Raw genomic sequence first — 21,680 nt, 5'->3', positions numbered from 1 at the left:
TACAAATAAATCTGACGTTGACCATGACCGTGTTAATATTTCGCATCACAGGAAAGTTTTATAAAAAAATAATAACCTCCTGAAAACATTATCCAAATGTTGCTTTCAAAATGTTCTTCATTTGTTATCATGTAACATTGAGGGAATGTTTTATAAAGAACATCTTTAATGTGTTACCCCAACAACGTCCAAAACACATCCTTAGAAGGTTGCAGGCAAAACGTTCCACCTTTGTTAACATATCACATTAAAGGAACATTTTATAAAACACTTTTTCATCTCAGGCCTCAATAACATCCTGAAAACATTTTCAGAATGTTTCTTGGAGAATGTTCTTCATTTGTTATCATGTAACATTGAGGGAACGTTTTATAAAGAACATCTTTAATTAGTTACCCAACAACGTCCAAAACACGTCGTTAGAATGTTGCAGGCAAAGCGTTCCACCTTTGTTAACATATCACATTAAAGGAACATTTTATAAAAAAACGTTCTGTCATCTCAGGCCTCAATAACATCCTCAAAACATCCTCTGAATGTTGCAGTTCAAACGTTATGTCTTAGTTAACCTTAAACCTTATAGGAACATTATTTGAAAAAATAAACATCCTAAAAAGGTTCTTTGAACATCAGATTAAAACGTTTATTTAAAACCTTATTAGAACCTGTAGGTAATGTTAGCCAAAGTTGTGAGAACGTTCCCCGCTAGCTGGGATGTCTGTCGGTCTCAAATCTAAAGGGTGCAATAACGATTTTTATCCAATATGCATAAACAGCGGACACTGTTTATACACAGCCCTCACAAACCACACACGGCCAGATAGCTTATCTAACAGTTAGAACCTACATACGAGACACAACCTTTATAGTCAGAAAAAAGTGTGATTATTTTCGGATATTTTACACATATGATATTATGAATACTGTGGGCCTACATACCTTAGTGTGATTATAAGTGCATGTGAGTGAATATTGGCATGCATAAATTCGTTTTTATACGTCCTATTCATTGTCTCAATGCGCTCATACATCTTAAGAAAGTTATCACCAAAAATGTTAAGAATGTTTTTAGAGAACGTTATCCTACCTTTCAGAAGAACATTCTGGGAACCAAAATAAAACGTCCCGCTGAAAACGTTTTAAGAACAGTAGGGCATAATGTCCTAACAATGTTATCAAAAACATCTTAAGAAGGTTATCAAAAACATCTTAAGAAGGTTATCAAAAACATCTTAAGAAGGTTATCACCAAACATTTCCAGAATGTTTTTAAAGAACGTTATCCTACCTTTCAGAAGAACATTCTGGGAACCAAACTAAAACGTCCTGCTGAAAACGTTTTAAGAACAGTAGGGCATAATGTTCTAACAATGTTATCAAAAACATCTTAAGAAGGTTATCAAAAACATCTTAAGAAGGTTATCACCAAACATTTCAAGAATGTTTTTAAAGAACGTTATCCTACCTTTCAGAAGAACATTCTGGGAACCAAAATAAAACGTCCCGTTGAAAACATTCCTAGAACAAAAATGTCTAGCTGGGAACTCACACATGCCACCGCAAACATGCAATATCTGCCTACAGCTTATCATGAATTACATGCTTGTTTGTTTTTTTCAAAAGGAAAATATGGTGACAACAGATTTTTTTTTAAACAGTCTTTTCAAACAAATGCAACAAGTTTGTTTTTTAAAGCGCTCTAGAAATAAATCTGACCATGACCGTGTTAATATTTGCCATAACAGGAACGTTTTATAAAAAAAAGAATAACATCCTGAAAACATTTTCAGAATGTTTCTTGGAGAATGTTCTTCATTTGTTATCATGTAACATTGAGGGAAACGTTTTTATAAAGAACATCTTTAATGTGTTACCCAACAACGTCCAAAACACATCCTTAGAATGTTGCAGGCAAAACGTTCCACCTTTGTTAACATATCACATTAAAGGAACATTTTATAAAACACTTTCTGTCATCTCAGGCCTCAATAACATCCTGAAAACATTTTCAGAATGTTGCTTGGAGAATGTTCTTCATTTGTTATCATGTAACATTAAAGGAACATTTTATAAAACACTTTCTGTCATCTCAGGCCTCAATAACATCCTCAAAACATCCTCTGAATGTTGCAGTTAAAACGTTATGTCTTAGTTAACCTTAAACCTTATAGGAACATTATTTGAAAAAATAAACATCCTAAAAAGGTTCTTTGAACATCAGATGAAAACGTTTCTTTAAAACCTTATTAGAAACAATAGGTAACGTTAGCCAAAGTTGTGAGAACGTTCCCCGCTAGCTGGGAAGACAATCCAGTTAAGCAATGTCGTTTTTGATGACTTTACTGATTTTTGCTTTTTTCTGCTACCAAGATACTTTTAGATACAGTTTGTTGTCTGAAAACTTTACAACTGGTAGAATGTCAATCACTGTGTAACACTTTTTATTTTCCTAAAGACTGTGACTCTAAAAGACAAGTTTTGTGATTTTAACACTTTTTTACTGACACTAGGCAGATTTAGGCTTTTTTTCCTTGCCAAGATACTTTTAGACACACTTTGAGGTATGCAAAACCTTAAAACTAGAAAATGAAGTACATTGTCTGATTAGATTTTTTCTTAAAGACTGTTTCTCTAAAAGGCAAGTTTTGTGATTTTAACACTTATTTACTGACACTAGGCAGATTTTGGCTTTTTTCTCTTTTCTTGTGTTACTAAGATACTTTTAGATACACTTTGATGTATGCAACACTTAACAACTGGTAGAATATGAAGTACTTTGTAAGGAATTCGGTTTCTTTTAATGGCCGTTTTTCAAAACACTTGTCCAGTTAAACAATGTAGGTTTTTTTTTTTTTTTTCTGATAACCTTACATATTTTAGTTATTTTCTGCTACCAAGATACTTTTAGATACACTTTGATGTATGCAACACTTAACAAAGGGTATAATATGAAGTCCTTTGTAAGGAATGGGGTTTCTTTAATACCCCGTTTTTATTTTTTAAAACACTTGTTCAGTTAAACAATGTAGGTTTTCTCTGATATTTTAGTTATTTTCAGCTACCAAGATACTTTTTTTGATACACTTTTATGTAGGAACATTTGACAACTGGTAGAATGTCAATTAATTTGTAACAAATGTATTTTCTTAAAGACTGTGACTCTAAAAGGCAAGTTGGTGATTTTAACACTTTTTTTTACTGACACTAGGCAGATTTAGCTTTTTTCTCCCGTTGTCTTTCACTTACTTTTTGGATACAGTTTTATGTATGACAACTTTACAACTGGTAGAAAGTTAAGTACTTTTTCTGAACAGATTTTCTTTAAGACTGTGACTCTTAAATCCAGTTTTCTGGAAATAACTTAAATGATTTTTGTTTTTTCTCCTACAAAGATACTTATAGTTACACTTAATGGGTGCAAAACTTTATAACTTGGTAAAATATTCATTAATTTGTAATGAATTGAGTTTCTTTTTTTTTCTTTTTTTTCAACATACAATGACTTTTCCATACATTTTTTTCTGACAAACTATACTTTGACTTTTTCCGTAAAATCGTGACAAACTATTACTTATTCTTAAATTTGACCTCTTGCTGCTTGGTTGGAAATGATAGATGAAAAAGCTACAAAGCTTAAAGAACTTTCTAAAAACTCTCAATTCTACAGATGACTCCCCCCACTCAACGCATTAAGTTCACCCCCACTCAGCAAATCATCTAAAACGAAGGACCCCACTAAGACGACCGTTGAAAACTAGCCATGGATCTGAGAAAAACCAAGTCTCCCCCCACGAGTTGCAGCCAGGAACAAACTCCTGGACTATCATCATCACCACCATTTTGGACACCCAAATCTTGCAGTACTACTGCTGCTGATGTTACTCCTTGGGCCAAGACGTCTCTGTTTTTGGACACAGTGAAAGCGGAGTTGGTTGATATTCTGGAGAAGGGTGCTGCATCGGTACAGAGAAGAAATCTGCAATGGATGCCGAGTCAGTCACCCCGGCCAGAGGCAACACGAGTGTCTGTATGACATGCCAGAATATTTCTTCAGAAACAATTACGAGTTAATGAAAAGACTTTGGCTTGCCGACTTCATTACTGTGATTGACCAGAGTCTTAATGATAAAAACATTTACACGGCTGAATGGAGGATCCAAGGCGCTTCGGAGGCTTTTCTGCACAATCTCAAAAACTGCAGACGCCTCAAGGAGAGACTTGAAAAGATCCATGCCGAGCTGGATGGAGAAGAAGAAGACTAATAACCAGTTAAAGTTAAATGGAAACGAGTGAAAAGGCAATACATGGACTGTATCGAACTGGAAACTTTGTTTCTGACTTTTATTCAGCAGCAAACTTTGTGTGCGTCAATTACTCCAACATAGCGGATCCTCAGAGGCTTAAAGCATTGGCTTAGCCTCTACACCCCTTATGTTGCTTATGTAGCGAGTGAAGCTAGTTTGAACAAATGATCTTTTAGGCTTGATTGAAAATAACACATTGTCTGACATTATCATATATGTTATATCATTACTGTTATATCATTGCTTACTATTCGTGGTTATCAAGTATCAGACACTTAAACAACAGAGAAGGTTTTAAGAAATAGGACTATACTGACAAATGACATCTTATCCTTGTCTGTTCTGTAGGAAGAAGGAACATAACAGAGTGGGACTACACTTAAAAACTGAAGTTTGTTCCAATACGAAGATTGTGTCCTTAAAACGAGTCACCTCGCAATATTATGCACATTATTTATTCAGCCGTTTGCTGTTTAATCTGATGGGGAATATATCATTCAAAAGAGAGAAAAAAGCGTATTAAACTAGACAAACGCTCAATACAGGCGATGACGTCACCTTTGCACGTCCCCGCGAACAGGGCTTCAATCTACGGCAAGCCTTCAACCTGCGGCACAACACCGGCACTAAGTACGGCGAAGTACTTGGTGTGAAAGCGGTTATTGAGTCAGTGTTGTGGTGCTGTTGCTTTGGTCTGGATCTGTGAGCTAACCACGCCCCGTTCATTTGAATAGAGAGGCGAAGTCCCGCCCTTCTACTTCCGCCCCATGGGACCTTATTTCGGAAAAATTATGCATTGAAGTCAATGGGGAGAGAAAGATTATCTTTCGATCCCGTTTGAATTGTGCCATGAATTACACATATGATGTTTGTCGATCTTTAAAAATCATTTCCATGTAAAAAAACTCACAGTTTGTCTTAAAACTGTTGAAATATAAGACTATGAAAAATACGCAACTAGAAAGACTACAAATCTCAGAATCCCGGTCCCGCATGCTGGCTCTTACGGAACCGACTAACTCCCCTTGTGTGTATGTACAGCTCTCAACATGCCCAGACTTGGAGTTTGTTTGTTTGTAGCCTTTATTTAACCAGGTGAAAAATCCCATTGAGATCAACGATCTCTTTTTCAAGGGAGACCTGCGGTACATTGGTTACACATAAAAACAACAGAAAACAAAAAGGACATCACAACATAATTACAGGGGTATAAATTAGCAACCTATTCACAATGACAGATATCTAATAACATTTCATCCAGCCGTAGTGATTTTCACCTTTTAATACTTTTCGCCTCATTCTGAAAGAAAGAAGTGAAATGTGCCAACGTGACGGCCGTCTTGGTGTGTGGTGCGAGACGGGAGATGTAGTTCATTGAGCGGTTTCTCACAAAAAAAGTGTTACTTCACAGTTTTACGACATATTTTTATTTTTTTGACTTGCAAAATTATCTTTTAAATTGACAAACATCATATGTGTAATTCGTGGCACAATTCAAATGGGATCGAAAGATAATCTTTCTCTCTTCATTGACTTAAATATATACTTTTTCCGAAATAAGGTCCCATGGAGCTCCACCGGAAAGGGAGGGACTTCGCCTCTCTATATAAGAAATGGAAATGTAATGTGGCATTATGAAATACAAGTCCTCTGAAATAAATAAATGTGGCATTATGAAATAAAAGTCCCATGAAATAAATAAATGTGGCATTATGAAATAAAAGTCTCTATGAAATAAATAAATGTGTATTTAATTGTACATTTATTGCCTTGTTTATTTATTTCAGAATGTATTTCATAACCTTATTTATTTATTTCATAGGCATATTTATATATGTATTTATTTAATTTTGGCTTAAACGGCATTCCATATTTACTCAGTGCGTCACAGGTGCATGCGATATTTTTTTCCCCATATCTGTTGATCAAAGCACACTCAACCCGTCTTTTTGTTGTTTCCTTCAGAAGTTATTGACATGTAGTTGTGTCTCTTATCCATGGTTTAGCCAAATACAATAAGACATTGTTTTTGATAGAGCGTGTGCTTATTTCTAGCTTGTATTTATTCACAAAAGCAGGATTATGGGAACACACTTAGCCTATATGGAATTATTATGTGTCCATTTCCATAACTGCCAACTGTTAACATATCTATATATACACATTTGATTCAGGTTTTAAAAAAGGACTATTATATATTTGGTATTTAATATCCAGGCACAGAATGTATTGAGAAAGCAGTGTGGCTGTCCTGCAGCTACTGCTCAATGTCAACTGAGAGGACACCTGGAGGAGTTTCTGTTGAGAGGAGGAGCCCACCTCAGACAAACCACCTCAGACAGACCGTTAATCATTGCACTGGAAACAAGCATTATGAAGGATCTTGTGCAAAAGTGCTATCAGCTGTTCTGGAGCTGGCTCTGACTTTTAAAGTTAAACAACTTTGCTGGAGGGGGCTTCATGGGATTTTACCTGTATGTGATTTTTAATTGCCAGACATTCAACCAATGCAATTGTTGACCTAATTCTCATGAACAGAAACATAATCTACAGTGCCATGAATAAAGAACATTTGACAGTGGCTTCAGGCAGTCATCTGTGACTTGGTGTTAATACTCTGTCATTAGTAAACTAAACAGACAACTTACAAAGAAAAACTGGTTTATTCACAAGATCAATATCTCACACGCAATTCAAAATATGTCAAAACATAACATCCTCATCAATGGAAATCAGATGACACATGTTACAGTTCAAAGACACACAAACGCATTGCCTCTTTCAAAACAAAAAAGTATAACAGAATGTAAAAAAGGTGTGGATCATTCTCTTCTCCTCTCATACTCGCTCCAGGGCCTCCAACATGATGATGCTGTTTCCCCTGATGACCTGTGAAACATGAAAGAACGCAAAGTTAACACTGTTTATTAAAGTCAGACTTTCTCCATGTGTCACTGTCATAACCTCTACAATTAACCAGAATGCAATTGCATTTCACCAATGCTACATGTGCACAACTGTTTAGTATATTTTTGACTGTGTAGTCTAGTTTCTTCAGTTTTACTTGCATAACTACAGAGATTATGTGCGAGGCTCTGTTCGTTGCAAATGTACAGCTGACTTCTCTGCTGATACTCATTACTGTCCCTGAACACATCGTGAAGGTTCTGTGAATAACGTGCTACACCCTGTGTAGACATTATGCTAGTACACTTGTGTTTTTTCTGCCTTGCCAGAAGGATTAAATAACTCCTGTATTCATTACTTCTTTACTAAAATACTTTAATCTAAAGAGGGCATACAATGTACTTGTATGACTCTTTGCAAGAGCTGCTTAAGCACATATTCATATTTGAGAAAATATGTTTATGTCAGCATTAGAAATTATATATCAATTGAATTTAAATTAATACCTCCGTTTTTGTATAAATTGATATTATTGGACCTTGCTATGGTCAGGTGAAAGTGCCGTAACGCAGATTTCAGTGGACATGTCAGAAAAGTTGGATGTTTTTCCGTGTTAAGGCGAGACACTACAGGTGAATAGGGTAATTTTTTTACTTAAAGATATCAGCTAGAAATTTCTCCAGTTAATTCGTTGCATTAAGACAATTGTTTTTTGTATTACAAGTTTTCTGAAATAGCATGTTTAAATATGCAAATGAGCCATAATCTCATTAAATATGCGCATATTTGAATATATTTCAGGAACACAAATCTAAACATTGGATAAAGCCAGGTTCAAAATTCTTATTTCATTTTGTAATCATATTAGAATCTAAAGTTTTTACACAAGGGATTTTGGATATCTCTTTTTATCACTCCATAAATCAGAAAATACTGTCAACAGCCCTAAAATATCAATTTTCGCCATGTTTTTAGGTATAAAATGTTATATAATTCAGGCTATGAATGATATGAGGCCCGTTTTTTGTTGCGTTTCCACTAGGGGTAGTTCCGGCTAACAGGTACCGTTTCACAGTTTTTCTGGCCCTCCAAAATTGTGGTTCTTTCCGGGCCAACAACCGGGCTGAATATGCTAAACTATTGACGTGAGTGGCTACAACTACAACACAATGAACATATTTTACCGTGATTTAATTGTAATACACGTTTCAAAATGATGCCGAAGTAACAACATACTGATACCGGTTAGTAAAAATCATGAATTAATGCTTTGACAAGTCTGCAGACAGACGGCAGGCGAAAAACCTTTTAAAATGAGTGTTGTCTAAATGGAGATCGGCTAAGCTAACGCAGAATATGCTCCGACCGTCCACACTCACAACAACGGCCTATACAGACATAATAAAGCAGCGACTGTATTCACCATGACACAGGCAGTCTGTGGTTTGTACTTGTTTAACTTTTGTCTAGTTTCTGAACAGATATGAGGAGCTGTGAGCTCTGAGTGCTAACAGCTAACGGCTGATGTTTGGTTTTGTGGTTCGCATTGAAGATGACGTCACGGCTCCGCCTACACTGCGTTACTATAGTTACTGCCCCAGCTACTAAACTGTAATGGAAACGCAGCATGAAATGAGCCTGGCCTACCAAGGCCTAACTATACCGTACTACGCCGTGCGAGGCCCTGCAGTGGAAATGCGCCATAAGAGGCCACCGTACTTATAAATAAACACAGCATTTATACCACCAAAATAAAATGTAGTATATTGCACTAAGTAGTAGAAAGGATTGGTTTTGAATACAGCTTAGTTCTTACATAGGATTTGTTGACGATCAGAAAAACAAAGAACACCAAGCTGAGATACTGACCACCATGCCGATGTTGTTCTGTTGTCCACCTGGGCCCATCTCCAGAGAGTCGTCCACCACCAGGTTCATGAAGGGGTCGAACCCGCGCAGGATGCCCTGCACATGTCTGCCTCCATTCAACTTCACTGAAGGACAAAAATAAATCTGATAAATATTGCATGATTTTAAGGGGGACCTTGCTCTCACAGGATGTTCTGCTGATATTCCCTGATCCAGTTCCAATACACAACACTAACCTTTCGCTTTTAATTGGGAAGCTTTAAGATGCTATAGGTTGCCAGTTGTTTTTTTACTACATATGCACACATTTTGATAAGCTTTGAGTGTATTTAACCATCGACTGTTGATTGCTTCTATTCTTTTTAAACTGTTGCTCAGAAGGATGTATGTCTGTGTGCTCTTTGCATTATCAGTCGGTTAAAATTATTTTAGTTTTGTTCAACAGGAACAAAACCGGCAAACTAAATAATTTGTAAACTAGACATTCTAGAAAGTATACTTTTAAACTTTATGTTGCAAATGCATTACATTAAAAATACCCATTTTTATTTAAACACTACAACTTTAATGATTTAATATTTTTTCTTGGCCTATTGTACTTTTTAAACGAGTGCTTTCCATGGGTTAAAGGCTGTCATTTGAACAATTTAAGTAGGCTTAAATATCGGCTTTTGAGTATACTCACAGGAAAGCTTCTTGTCCATGAATCTGTAGAAAGAAAAACATTAGAGTTATGTTAGTGAGGCTTTTAGACGATAACTACTAAGCTAGCATTCGGACCGGCTAGCTAATGTTAGCTAGCTTCCTTGGCAAACAACGTAGCAGGGTAACTTCACGGGTATCATTTTCGAGAATAAAACGTCGGCAAATTACAGTATACGTTATATATTCATTTAAACAAACCCGAATACTTACTTCTTCAACTCTGGGGGGTGTGCTTTGCTCATGTTGTCTGTATTTTCTAAAAACCGACTCAGTTGTTTGAATGTTCGTCGTTCAGTCGTTCACAATACAGCGGAAGGAAAACGTGCGCTGAGCGACCGGAAGTTCCTGTCGCTACTAAATGCTAAGAGCGCCGCCGTAAGGCCGGGAGGAGACAGTCCTGCTAGTTCATTTCATATATTTTCTGAACAAAACAGTCGGAACGAAAGTCAGGTAAAGCACAAGATAAGCTTGAATAACGTTGCAAATTAAGGCATCACCTAAATGTAAAATCTTCTTGCAACATAACTTAAATACATTTTATTTAATAAACACGGTTTAATGTAATGTTGAATGTAAATGTCCCCTCTGTGGGACTAATAAAGGTATTCTCATTCTGAATGATCCAGGTGATCCCCACTTGTCAGTCAGTCATTCAGCTTTGTGTCTGCTCTAGACTGAGTGTAGTTTTTAACATTGTTAGTGTAGCAACTAACATATGACATACATATATGCATACAATTTAAAATAAAGAGCTCAAACATTTAATGAGCACTAAGAACATTTGTTAGAAAAATGTGATTGTATACACAACATTAGTATAAAGAACACAGACAAAATATTTAATGAGAATAGTTTTAATTGTTGTCTATTAAGAGCCATAACCTCATTTACTAAACACCGTGAAACGTAGAAGCTTTAAAACCTATTAAATCTTTCTCTACATTTTCACAGTATTACTTTGAAAACAGTAGCCGAAACCTCTTAGAAAATAACAAAAACAACTGATGTTGATCCTTGTTCATTCGTCAAAGCGCACTTCTCAAGCATCACACACTGAAGGGCTGCCATCCATTCATATGTTTGCATAGATAATATCACCCAAGTACATTGCAGCTAAAAAGAAAGGCTGTGATGAAAGGCTTCCCATGGCAGCTATTCAACTGTAGTTTATTCTGTAGATAAAGACAATAACTTACACATGTTGGAACCTCAAAACAAGATCTCGTACTTAAGGATTTCACAGCACTATATTTATATCTAGTGCTTCAATACAGCCAGTGACACACCAGAGTCCCCACCAATTGGTGACTAATTATTGCCAAATCTAATAAAGAAAAACAACGTAAAGACATAGCTGACATACCTGACCTCAGATATATCTTACTTGGCTAAAGCACTCTAGATGTTTGGTGTAAAAAATAGTCTCTAGCAAACTAAATATCTGTGGCAGTGCATTGGCAATGTCCTGAGCTTACAAAAACACTGGCAGCAGGAACAGTAAAATAGAGTGGAGATAGCAAACTCAAACGCACAAACTATATTAAAGGAGCATACAGGTGTTTTTGCATGTTTTCCCCCAATCTTTCAGTATGACCACTTGCTAGACAGGTTATTCATTACAGTAGACCTGTTGGTTTAGAGTGTGTTCATTACATTTTAAAGCTAAAATTATTCATATTTGTGCTCGATGTTTTAATGACAAATCTTTTTAGCAATGCCAACTTTTACTTATGTTGCGATTGGTTTCACAAATGATATTGCTAATGCAGATTAAAATCTGAGATTTTTGAAGGTCCCATAATCACTTAAGCAAACTAGTGATCCATTTTTAAATTTTATGCTGGGAAAAGGTAAATTACCAAACTGAATTATCATCTTCTTCAAATTGATTTACATACTGTACTGTAAATGAAACATTTGATGTAGCAATCATTAGTATATGTGAGTGAAAGGCCAAGAAACATGCAGTATTGTATGGTCCTTTAACAATGCATTCTCTTGAAGCGTTGATATGTTGGTATGGATGACGTTAAACCAACAGCGTGGGTATAAAACAAGATGTTATGAATGCTTAATCAATGAACAGGTGAATCAACAAGAAATTCAACAAGATTTCATCACTCTCTCTCGAACCCTTCAAGGCAAAAAGTGGATCTCTGCTAACATTCACAGTGGATGTCAGGCTTTGCTGTGATGTGTGCAGCCCTCAGTGATGCTGTCCTCTTCCACCCTGACGCGCAGGTGCTCCTGACAGTGTTCTAGGAAAGAGTCCAGTGCAGAGAAGCCCTGCTGACACGGCACACAGTGGTACAGCCTCTGCCGCTTTGAGCCCGGCCATTTGCACGTATCCATCTCATGTGTGCAGACACTGCACTGCCTCCTCTTTAGGGCGGACTGGTGCAGCTCCACGTGCTCCTTCAGCTGCGACTGCAGAGAGAAAACCTCTGCACAGGAGGGGCATGGAAATTCGCTCTCCAGTTCCTCCTCCTCCTCCTCCTCCTCCTCGGCTTTAGGCACTTCTGAGCAACTCCCTGGATTAGTAACCTTTTCCTCTGTCCTGGGCATTTTCCTGGGCCTCCCTCGACCAGCTTTAACAATCTTGAGTTCCGTTGTGATGCTTTTTACTTTATTTGATCCATTATCTGATAATTCTTTGATGGTACATTCTACAGGCTGGCTTGTGGGGATGCTTGAGGCTGTGTGCTGTTTGTAATGTGCCCTAAGTGACAAATGATGGACGAAGACTTTTCCACAGACCTGACATGGATACGCTCCTCCTCTCCTGCGCTTTCTAATGACCGGCTTGGGTTCACTCAAAATAATTTTCTCCCTGCTGTGTTTCTCTTTTCTGTGCACGTACAGCTTAGAAGTGCTAGTGAAAACCATGTCACAAGAGCGACAGTTCAGAAGTTTCCTACTGGATTTTGGCCTTTTAATTAAATCTCCATTCACCTTGTTATTCCTTCCTTTCCTCACTTCTCCACCAGCAGCTTTGGTCTTTTGTCCCCGAGGAGGCTTCAGCAGCTTCTCTGCATGGTTAGTCTGTTTATGGCGTTGCAGTCCAGCCTCTGTGTGGAACATTTTCGAACAGAATTGACAACCATTAACCACTCTGCTGACAGGCCAATGGGTGTCTGAAGAGTCAGAGCAAGCAGAGTCTTCCTCAGAAACTGGTGGGGAATCCTCTGGAAGGCGACTTGCATCAACTACGTCTGAAGGGGAAGGTGGTTCACTACAACCAGCTTGCTGATGGTGCAGCAGAGCCTGCTTCTGATTAAAGCCCCTCCCACATGGGGCACATGCGTAAGGGCTACCATCCAGCATGTGAGTCTGGCGGTGAGGCGAGTTGTCCTGCGGCCTGCCAGGATCTGAGCTGAGGGTCCTACATGTAGGGCACGGAGCACACAGCTGTGACTCTCCATGACAAACCTCACATGGGGAAGCATCATGATTGCACTTATGTAGCTGCAAGGACGACTTTAGGGAGAACTCCTGCCCACAGGACGGACACCGGTGAGGCTTGGGTAATGCATGTTTTAGTTCCTGGTGATGCAACAGTTCTGTCCCATAAAGGAAGCCCTCACCACATTCTGGACAGACATAAGAGGACAGTTGGGATGGTGGCGGCCTCTTGTTTTGCGTGTGCTGTTTTGTGTCAGCCCGTGCAATAAAGCTGGCAAGCCTGGAGAGAGTGTCTGCTGTCGCCCCCGAGCGGCTGAACGACTCCGGTGCCCGGGTGGTGCTCCAGCTGACCCCATCCATCCTCCACCAAGCTCCTTTCTGCTTTAGGGGAGATAGAAGTAGATACCTTATTACTTTCTTACACTAACTTATATACTTTTTGTATTTGATTTTATCTTGAATTGTATTATCCTTGTGTGTATCTGTACTGTCCTGCTTTTCACTCTCACTCTGTTGCTGCTTAAACTGCTGAATTTCCCCACGGGGATTAATAAAGGTCCATCTTATCTTGTCTTATTCATCCCAAATTGGGAAATGATTTTGTCAAGCAATATACACGAGTTAAAAATATCTAAAAATACGTAATAAGATAAAAATATAATACAAATGAACCACAACAGCAAATATATACAAACTCACAGTAGAAAGACGTGTATCACTAGAGTATTTTAATAATACACAACGAAAGGAATACTGAATCAATTAGAATACTCGGCACAATTTCATTATGAAACAGAAATATACTAACTTTGGATTATATATAGATATATATATATATATATATATATATCTATATATTACAATTGTGAGAAGCAGTTTAAGTCGTCAGAACCTCAGAAATCAGAACCCTAAGAAAAGGCTAAAGCATGCAGCATTAAAAAGAAAGAAATTGAAGCTGCTCTTGCCTGACAGTGAAGTGAGACAGCTAACGTGTGTGAAGTTTTGTAGGAAAGGGGAAGCTACTAGCTTGTTCCTTTTCCTTGCTTATATTATCAACAATGTTTAGCTAGGTTTCATTATGCAGCAATAAAGAACACGAGTTGAATAATAGCCTAATAGCTAACGGCCATAAACCATAGTGAGAATTCAATGTTAACGTTGCAGGAATGTACTATCGGTGCAGCTCAACTCCAGCCTAGCTTCGTGTTTGCTAACGTTAGCCCTTTGCTAATTGCACAAACGTGTTAGAAATGCAGCTTATGGTACTTAAAATATCTTACCTTGGCCCTCAGACAGGTGCAACTCGAAGGGTATCTTCACAACGGGCTGGATTCAGACGTTTTGTCGCGGTAACATATGCTTTCGTTACCGAAAATAACACCGACATGGCTGCAGAAGTGAAACCGAAGTTGGGGCAGCATTACAACTCTGAGCCGTCAGCGTCACTTCCGGCCCACGCGCCACCTGCCCACTTCTTCTTCTTCTTTTCTTTAATGGCGAATCGCTTCCTACTGTTCCTATCGCCACCTACTGTTGATTTATTAAATGTTCATATCAAATCCTTGTCCTTGTTTTTGAGGAACTTGTTAACTTAATTTCTTGATTTACTTTCGTATATTGACTTGAAATCCATGTCCTTGATGTTATGTTGTTCCAGTGCAGTTTTCAGAATGAGTCTTTGTCTGTTATATTCCGGGCAACTAAAAAATACATGATGTATTGTCTCTGGTTGTTGGCAACCATAACAATTGCCATTTGGATGTTTTCCAATCAGATGCATTGTTGAGTTTAATCCAGAGTGACCCAATTTTATCCTGCTGTTAATGCTCTGTTCTCTTCTACTCCCCCAAGTGCTTTCCGTTCCTACTTCCCTTTGTATCTGGTATAAATGTCTTCCTTTAGTGTTACTGTCCCATAATGATTGCCATTGTTGCTTGATAACAATTGTTGTAACAGATTTGACTTCTGCTCTACTGATGGGTACCATTATACCAATCTGGTTTGCTTTCAAACCACATTTTGCCAGTTGATCCACTACCTCATTCCCTCTAATACCCACATGCGCTGGAACCCACACAAATTGAACAACAATTCCCAAATGAACTAACCTAAACATGATGTGTAAAATGTCATGTAAAATATCCTGACGACATTCTGAAGAGAAGTTGTTTATACTCTCCAGAGCTGCGCTGGAGTCAGAGCAAATGACCACTCGCATTGGCTGTATTTCCTCTACCCACTGAAGTGCTAGTGAGATAGCCATCATCTCTACTGAGTATACTGCGATGTGATCACTCGTTCGCTTTCCCACTTTGACCTTTAATTCTGGAACATAAAATGCACAACTAGTTTGACCATTTTCTGGATTTTTGGATCCATCAGTAAATATTTGTATAAACTGCCCATATTGTTCATGTAGAACAGTATTCACATAAGCCTGCACATTGATTTTGTTTTTCATTGAATGTAACCGTTTCAATAAGGATAAATCTACTATAGGTTGAGGTAGCAACACCGTCGGACTAATATTCCATTCTTTAACTTTGAATTCCTTACATAATTCCAAAACACAAACACAAAAACTTTCTTTTTTAATTTTGTTACTTTCCCAACTTGTTTGTACAGTTTGTTTAGTAGGGTGAGTATCTTTATGGCCCTGTAGATTTGCCCAGTAATGAACAATTAACAGTTTTCTCCTAAAAAAACTTGGTATTTCTCCGACCTCTACCTGAAGTGCCGACACTGGTGTAGATCTGACTGCCCCACAGCATATCCTTAGTGCTTGTGCCTGGACTCTATCTATTTTTTGAAGAGAAGAGTATGCAGCTGAACCATACACTATTAGTCCGTATTCTATGACTGATCTAATTAAGGCTGTGTATACGTTCCTCAAAGCAGCTTTATCAGCCCCCCACTTAGTGCCTGCCAAGCACCTCATAACATTTAAAACCTTTTTACATGTATCTACTACTTTATCAATGTGTGTACTCCATGTGACTCTCTCGTCCAACCATATTCCCAGAAACTTAAATGTCATCACTTTCTTTAGTTCTTGTCCATAAAGTTTTAACCTAACCTCCTCACCTATCCTTTTCCTCGTAACAAAGAAAGTTTCAGTTTTTTCCACCGACAATCTAAACCCCCATGTCAGAGACCAGCTTTCAATCTCCGTAATGGCTTCCTGAATCTTACCTACAATATAATTTACATTTCTGCCCCTTTTCCAAATAGCTCCGTCATCTGCAAAAAGTGACTTACCAATATCAGATCCTACTTGTGTATATATATCATTGATCATGATAGAAAACAAAAGAGGACTAATTACACTCCCCTGCGGGGTTCCATTTTCAACTTCATGCCTTCGAGAATATGAATTGCCAACTCGGACTCTGATGGCACGGCCAAACAAAAAATCCATAATCCAATTATAAACGTTACCTCCCAGACCCATAATGTCCAGTTGTATGAATAATCCTTCGTTCCACATCATATCGTAAGCTTTTTCCACATCAAAGAATACAGCTACAACACACTCCTTATTCGCTTGGGCTTTCCTAACTTCAGATTCCAGGCACAGCAGTGGATCTAAAGTACTCCGCCCTCTTCTAAACCCACTCTGATAAGGAGTCATTCATTCAATTTTTTTTCAACATAGTATGTCAGCCTTTCTGTTATCATTCTTTCCATAACTTTACACAAGTGCGATGTCAGAGCTATAGGTCTATAACTGCCTGGACTGGTTGGATCTTTCCCAGGTTTTCTAATAGGAATAATGACAGACTCTTTCCATATCATTGGCAGCTTCCCTTTCTCCCAAATCTTATTGTACATCTCCAGCAGCTTTCCTAATGCAAAATCACTTCATTTGGTCAACATTATGTAACATACATTATCTTTCCCAGGAGCAGTCATTTTACACTTACTTAGTGCTCTTCTCAACTCTTGAATAGAAAAAGGTACATTTACAACACTCTGCGACACATTTCTTTCCTCATATACATTAGGATGTTCATCTAACACTTCCTGCCTCCTGATCTTACCTTCTTCTGTCAAATTTTCTGAAGAATGAACTTTGACAAAATTCTTAGCTAGAATTTCTGCCTTCTCCATCCATAGCACCAGTGGCAATTTAATAATAATAATAATAATAATAATAAATTATATTTCTATAGCGCTTTTCTTGAACCCAAAGACGCTTTACATTTTGGGAGGGAGGGTAGACAAACAAAACAAAACAAAAACAAAACAAAAAACAAACAAACAAACAAAACAAAACAGAAAAGCAGTCAGGAGGAAGTTGGTTGAGAGGGGGGGGGGGGCTTATGGATATACAGAGTTGAAGATGTGGGTTTTGAGGTGGGACTGGAACAGGGTGAGGGACTCAGACTCACGGAGGTCTTGGGGGAGGGAGTTCCAGAGCTTCGGGGCTGCCACAGAGAAGGTTCTGTCCCCGAAGCTCCGGAGTTTGGCCTTGGGGATGGAAAGCAAACCGGCTGAGGTGGCGGGGGGTGTGTGTGTCTACAGAAGGTCCAGTTGTGATAGACACGGTTCGCCACTGCGTAAAGGAGTGAGTTGCAATAGTCCAGGCGGGAGGAGATGAAGGCGTGAATGAGTCGCTCAGCTGCGGGGCGGGTGAGAGAGGGACAGAGTTTGGCAATATTGCGGAGGTGGAAAAATCAGGTTTTTACAACTTGGCGGATGTGGACCTCAAGGGAGAGGGTGGGGTCAAATATAACGCCAAGGTTGCGTGCCTGGGTGGAGGGGGGAAACAGGGGTGCCATCAATGGTGAGTGTCAGGTTGGGGGTTTTGCTGAGGGTGGATTTGGAGCCGATGAGGAGGAGTTCAGTTTTATTGCTGTTGAGTTTGAGGAATTGTGTTGCATCCAGGATTTTATTGCAGTCAGACAGGATTCGATGTGGGTGAGGGGGGGGGGCTGTGGGGGGATTTGGTGCTGAGGTAAATCTGTGTGTCGTCAGCGTAACAGTGAAAGTCCAGGTTGTAGTGGTGGAGAATCTGACCAAGGGGGAGGATGTAGATGATGAAGAGGAGGGGGCCGAGTACTGAACCTTGGGGAACACCTTGGGTGACTGAGGCTGTGGCAGAGGAGTGGTTGTTGAGGGAGATGAAGTGGGATCTGTCTGAGAGGTAGGACTGGAGCCACCTGAGTGCAGTACCTTCGATATCGATGTCCTGGAGTCGGGTGAGCAGGATGGTGTGGCTCACGGTATCGAAGGCTGCACTCAGGTCGAGGAGGATGAGGATGTTGAGGGAACCGGTATCAGCAGAGGTGAGGAAGTCATTGAGGACTTTGATGAGTGCCGTTTCTGTACTGTGGTAGGGACGAAAACCAGACTGAAGGGGTTCAAAAAGGTGATTTGTTTGGAGATGGCGGTGGAGCTGTTTGGAGATGATGCGTTCTATTGTTTTTGAGAGAAAGGGGAGGTTGGAGATGGGGCAGTAATTACTGAGGGAGGAGGGATCCAGACCAGGTTTCTTGAGGATGGGAGTGACAGCAGCAGTTTTGAAGGCAGAGGGAACGGTTCCTTGGGACAGGGAGGAGTTGAAAAGGTTGACAAGGTAGGGGCAGAGGACGGGGAGGCAGGACTTCAGTAGAGGGGTGGGTAGAGGGTCAAGCGAGCAGGTTGTGGGTTTGGTGGAGCTGATCAGTTTGAGTATTGCAGGGGAGTAACCAGGGGGATTTTCCCCTCCATGCTCTAACACAGGCAGGTTACTCTGCTGTCTAATTCCCCTCATCTTCTTAATCATTCCCCATACTTTATCTAATGGCGTAGTTCTCACAATACTTGAACAGAATCCTCTCCAACACTCCCTTTTTGCTCTTTTAACAATTGTCCTTACCTGAGCCTGTGCCATTTTATATTCTAATAAATTGTGTAATGAATGTGTCTTTCTTAACTTTCCAAACAGCCTGTTTTTGTTTCGGATTGCATCATTACATTCTTTGTTCCACCACGGCACCATCTTAACACATTTACTAAGTTTACCAGTTTTATTCCCAATAGTTTGATTAGCGCTTTTAATTATATTTGATGTAAATTGCTCATTTATTTCATCAATACTTCCTGCCATATCAATCTTATCAAATTCATTATCACACAATTTAGCAAACATCTCCCAATTTGCTTTAGAAAAAGTCCATCTCATGATACCGTCTAGCTCAACCACATTACTTATATCAAACTTGATTATAATCGGAAGATGATCACTCCCAATACGGTTATCTGCCAATACTTCCCAACTGCTACCAGAAGCTAATTCACTTGTTACCAGAGTTAGATCGATCGCAGACTCTGTTCCATCTCTAAAATTGAGTCTTGTACCTTGCCCATTATTTAAACAAACTAATTCCTTTGCCTCCATTACGTCCTCCACCACCTGTCCGTTGTAATCTGTTGATCTCCCTCCCCACATTGTATTATATGCATTAAAATCACCACACCATATTATTTCATTTCCTTGACAAAGACTGTCTAATTCCTCTATTTTGAGTTTATTACATGGATTATAAAAATTCAGGACACTAATTTTCCTTTTATTAACCCAAACTTCTACACCCACTATTTCTAAATCAAGACTGTTCTTAAATGTTAGCCTACTATAAGACATTATTTCTCTGATAAAGATTGCACATCGCCCTCCCTGACCATCATTTCTATCTTGTCTTATAGCACTATATCCCCCAATAATGAAGTCCAAATGAGTCTTCAGCCATGTTTCTTGAATACAAATAACATCTGGTTTTTCTTTGAACTGATATATATATAGGTCTTGAATTCTTGTCCATTTGCAATAAGGCTTCTAGCATTCCACTGCAGAATGAGAAACACCATTCATCTACTCACTCATCTGTGAATCATCATTATTGGGGGCTAGCATATCATGTAGCATTTCAACGGTTATATCCTTTATCCCCAAAGATGCACCTGCTGCTTCCACTATTGTTTTCAGTCTTGACCTCTTTTTTGCTTGTTGCAAAGCAACATTCACCACTTTTCCAATAAAGGCCACAAAGTTGTACTTATTAACAATCAATGCATCCTCTCCTATCACACACTTATGTGAACACTTTGTGGAGCTTTCCTTTGCCTGGGAGTTTGGGAAAATCTTCTGAAGAGAATATACTTGCTGCTACTTGGGATTTCCTAGCTATGTTTAGTGATACCTTTTCTGTTGCTTCAGCATATGAGACTTTATTTTGCACTTTGTATCTCTGCACCTCCTTGGCCTTTTTCTGCACTTCGCAGCGCTGATACGCAGCACTATGTTCCCCACCACAGTTACAACATGTCACCTTAGCACCTGCAGCACAACTACCATATTCATGTTCCCCCGCACATGTTGGACACCTGGGCTTAGTTGCTTTGCACTTGTCTGCCACATGCCCAAACCTTTGGCATTTAAAGCACCGCAGAGGTTTATTGATGAATTCTCTTACTGGAAAGCTCATGCAACCTATCATTATCTTCTGTTGAATTCAATCAGGAGAGACGGTTTTGATGTAATAATACATATTTATTGCGCAGATGCACAAATGAATGCAATGGTAATTTTGGCGATTAGGCCCCGTTGTGCAGGAAGTATCATTCTGGAGGGTAGAACCGATCCGATGAAACCCCCCTGGGGTCTAGACACTGGTGGTGGTGAATGGATAGTTGGGTCGGTCTGAAGAGGAGTGGTTTAGCTTGACCCTGGATTCAGAGGGACAGGAGGTGAAAAGGGGGTGGAGGAGGGTTGCGCCGATCCACCTGGAATGAGAGCTGTCAGAGGGGAGAGGAGATTTAAAAGGTTTGACAGAGCGCTATGATAGGCTTTTGGGAATAGAGCGAAGTGATTGGTTAAGCTGAAGAGTGACGCCCCCGGGCACTTATTGAGAGGAGAGAGAGTAATAACATGGGAATAGAAATACATGAATGAGTAGAGACGGTCTTCCTGGTTGAACTTGCGCTGAGCTTCATTTGTTTCTTCAAACTGAAGAAGAACAGACAAACTATCCACTATCTTACCCTGATACCTAGTAGGAAGACGCTTAACTACAGACACTTTGCCCCCTTTCATTTCTTTCTTGAGTTCTTCCATGCTGATTTCTATCGGAACTCCACTGATAACTCCAAGTCTTTTCCCATTTGCTCCAGGAACATGGCATTTAATTCAAACTTCATTCAGGGTCTTCATTTTCAGTAACTTTTCCTGTTGTTTTGCATTCATCATTTCTACCAACATCCGTCCTTTGCTCAGAAATCTTGCTTGCTTTATCGATCCAATTTCTTTGTGAATCGCTTTAGTCAGGGCCACTGGATGTAGCTTAGCTGCTGATTGCTCACCAAACTCCACAATCACTTTCCACTCTTCATTCTCAATCCTTTTCTTTACTTTCTTCAATTCATTCTGCGAATCAGATTCACTGAGACTGTCACTTGACATGTCTATCTTCTTTCTTGAATTCTTTTTTCTTACTTTATTCCATCCTCCTTC

At 39.1% G+C, this 21,680-nt stretch overlaps 2 protein-coding genes across 3 annotated transcripts; both read right to left on the bottom strand.

Moving 5' to 3' along the window:
- Positions 1-6,947: 6,947 nt before the first annotated feature.
- Positions 6,948-10,150, bottom strand: snrpg (small nuclear ribonucleoprotein polypeptide G). Its single transcript, XM_034142455.1, has 4 exons — positions 9,995-10,150; positions 9,765-9,787; positions 9,080-9,204; positions 6,948-7,192 (listed from the first exon to the last, which is right to left on the bottom strand). Exons 1-4 carry the CDS (start codon positions 10,024-10,026, stop codon positions 7,142-7,144), a joined length of 231 nt encoding a protein of 76 aa, XP_033998346.1. The 5' UTR covers positions 10,027-10,150; the 3' UTR covers positions 6,948-7,141.
- A 472-nt stretch (positions 10,151-10,622) lies between these two features.
- si:ch211-148l7.4 (uncharacterized protein LOC563603 homolog) lies at positions 10,623-14,642 on the bottom strand. 2 transcript variants are annotated; one of them, XM_034142828.1, is made up of 2 exons: positions 14,467-14,642; positions 10,623-13,567 (listed from the first exon to the last, which is right to left on the bottom strand). In XM_034142828.1, the coding sequence occupies exon 2, from the start codon at positions 13,544-13,546 to the stop codon at positions 11,963-11,965; it is 1,584 nt and encodes a 527-aa protein (XP_033998719.1). In that variant the 5' UTR covers positions 13,547-13,567; positions 14,467-14,642; the 3' UTR covers positions 10,623-11,962. The 2 variants fall into 2 exon arrangements, with proteins under 2 accessions (XP_033998719.1, XP_033998710.1); XM_034142819.1 differs by having other exon boundaries at positions 10,623-13,564.
- Positions 14,643-21,680: the final 7,038 nt, after the last annotated feature.

The sequence above is a fragment of the Trematomus bernacchii genome, unplaced genomic scaffold, assembly GCF_902827165.1.
Source record: "Trematomus bernacchii unplaced genomic scaffold, fTreBer1.1, whole genome shotgun sequence".
NCBI lineage: Eukaryota > Metazoa > Chordata > Actinopteri > Perciformes > Nototheniidae > Trematomus > Trematomus bernacchii.
This window is presented reverse-complemented; position numbering and strand designations above follow the sequence as displayed.